Here is a 2,252-nt window from a genome sequence, read left to right on the forward strand (position 1 = left end):
CCCATCCCTCCCCTGTCCCCCAAAAAAAATCCCAGGAAAAAAAAAAGCCACAGTTAGACCTTCCACTCATGCAAACCAGCAAAGAAAAAAGGTAGGGGGCATGTGGAAGGCAGGGGGCTCACAGTGGAGTCCCCTACTTATCCCCCCAAAAACCACCTTTGAGAAGAAAAAAAATTAAAAATAAATAAATGAGAAATCAAGGGACATGGGGAATTATGATGTGGGCAGGGGTGACCCCAGACCCTGCCTCAGGAAAGAGGAGGCCTGTGGCCCTGCATCCCTGCAGTAGGGTGCTCCTTGAGGTGGGCCCTGACTTCTGGGAATGTGTGTGGGAGATGGGTGAAGGGTTGGCCCCCAGTGGGTTCGTGTGTGCGTTGGGGGCGGGCAGGGGCAAGGGGTCCTATGGAGCAAGGGCCAGGGACCAGGAGCCCGGCTCCCCCCAGACCCCAGGTTCCTGGGGTTCAGGAGCCCAGTTCTGGGGTATGGGGATACATGCAGAGGAGTGTCCCCCCTCCAATGGGCTGGATCCAGTTAGAAAGGAAATAAATAAGGGGTGGGAGGGAGGCTGAGGGTGTGAAGGGCTTGGGCAATTCAGTCCAGACCAAGGGCCCGGGTGATGGAGGCAGGGCGAGTCCAGGCCAAGCCAGGGCAGGAATCAGAGTCTCTCTCGGGCTGGGACCCAGATGTAGGGGCCTGAGAGGTCCTCGATGACACGCTTCACCTTGTGGTAGATCTCCTCAAAGCTGTCACCCTCCACGATGGCTGGGAGTGGGTGGAGTAGGGAGTGAGGCCAGATGCCCAGCCAGGAGGCTGGCACCAGCCCAGAGAAAGGAGCACCTTTTTCTAATTTTCCAAGCCATAAGCCATGGGCTGCACTCACCCAAAAGGGGCATCTTTTTCTAAACCATCAACCCAGCAGTCTCCACTCCCCTCTCCCATTCCTCTGCTACCATCCTTTTCCTTTTTTAAATCTGAGCAAAGGTGCATCATGTTCTGTAGCCTCACCTGAGAAGCATTCTGTGAATTCCTGCTCCAGTTTGGTGGCTCTGTCAAAGGCTTTGCGGGCTTGCTCTTCTGTGATCCGCTTGTTAATTTCTCTGTAGAGAATGAGAGAGATACAGACCTGAGGGTGAGGAGCTACATCCTGCCTTTTACCAACTCCATCCAGGGATGTTACATTACAACCAGTATTTTCTCATTTGTAGCACGAAGCAAAAAATACAATTCCCAATATCATCTGGGGCCACAGATGACCCCCGCCCCATGCAACCCACCCCGGCCAGGTATGGCCACTCCAGGAACCTCTCCAGAACTTCATCCTCCCAGACGTCAAGCCCCAGTGAAAGGAGTCAGACTCTAACTCCCAACAGCCCTGGAGACCCTGGCTCATCCCAGCAAGTGTGTACCCCCAGGGGCTGCTGGGAGTTGTAGTCCTGCCTAGCCCAAGGAAGAAGAAGAGGGGAGAAGCCTTGGATTCCCTGCATCCTCTGGGTTCCAGCTCTCTGTGCAGATCCCCCTCAAGTGCTGCTGGAGCCACTGTCCAGGGTTCTGAGGGGAGAGTTCAATACAGAAGGCTTCTGCGGCCCAGGGCCAGAGGTGTGGGGGAATGGAGGGGAGGTTTCCTGAGACCATACTCACAGCACATTCTCCAGGGAGCGTGGGCGGATGAAGATGGCGATAGGGTGCAGGTGGGCCGCCTGCAGCCGCCGCACGGCATTGGCTGAGACATCGAGGATGCAGTGCTTCCCCTGAGGGTAGGCAGGGTGGGCGGAGGGGGACCAGCAGGTGGCAGGAAAGGACAGACAGAGGTGCCAGGGCAGGACACAGTACAAGGAAAGGCAGGGTACAGGAGGTTGGCCAAAAGGGAAGTGACATGGATGTCAAAAGACACGTGGGTAGAGAGAGTCAAAGTGGAAAGGGGGGAGGGACACACAGAGTGAAAGACAGAGAGAAAAAGGGAATGGGCACACAGCAAAGGAAGGTGCCAGCACAGGAGTAGAGGGTTGGAGGGATGGAGCGGGGTGAGGAACAGGCAAGGAGGGGCCCAAAAGAAGGGGCAGAGCAAGGCAAGAAGGGCAAAGGAGGGTGGGGGTATAGAAGGAGGGTCCAGACAGATGGGGTAAAAAAGCAAAGGAAAGGAGAAAGGAAGTAGGATAGAGGGAGGAGGGAGGGGAGGACAGACAGAGGACAGACAGATGGAAGGAACAAGGCGAGACAGATGGGAGGGAAGAGAGGCAGATGGAGAAAGGAGC

At 55.8% G+C, this 2,252-nt stretch overlaps 1 protein-coding gene across 1 annotated transcript in view; it reads right to left on the reverse strand.

Moving 5' to 3' along the window:
• Nucleotides 1-6: 6 nt before the first annotated feature.
• DLG4 (discs large MAGUK scaffold protein 4) overlaps nucleotides 7-2,252 on the reverse strand; it is a 22,487-nt gene continuing 20,241 nt past the window's right edge. The window contains 3 exon segments of the mRNA XM_015597412.2: nucleotides 7-762; nucleotides 1,006-1,097; nucleotides 1,639-1,748. Coding sequence (XP_015452898.1) covers nucleotides 656-762; nucleotides 1,006-1,097; nucleotides 1,639-1,748 — 309 coding nt within the window. The 3' untranslated portion in view covers nucleotides 7-655.

The sequence above is a fragment of the Pteropus alecto genome, unplaced genomic scaffold (genome assembly GCF_000325575.1).
Source record: "Pteropus alecto unplaced genomic scaffold, ASM32557v1 scaffold398, whole genome shotgun sequence".
NCBI classification, from domain to species: Eukaryota; Metazoa; Chordata; class Mammalia; order Chiroptera; family Pteropodidae; genus Pteropus; species Pteropus alecto.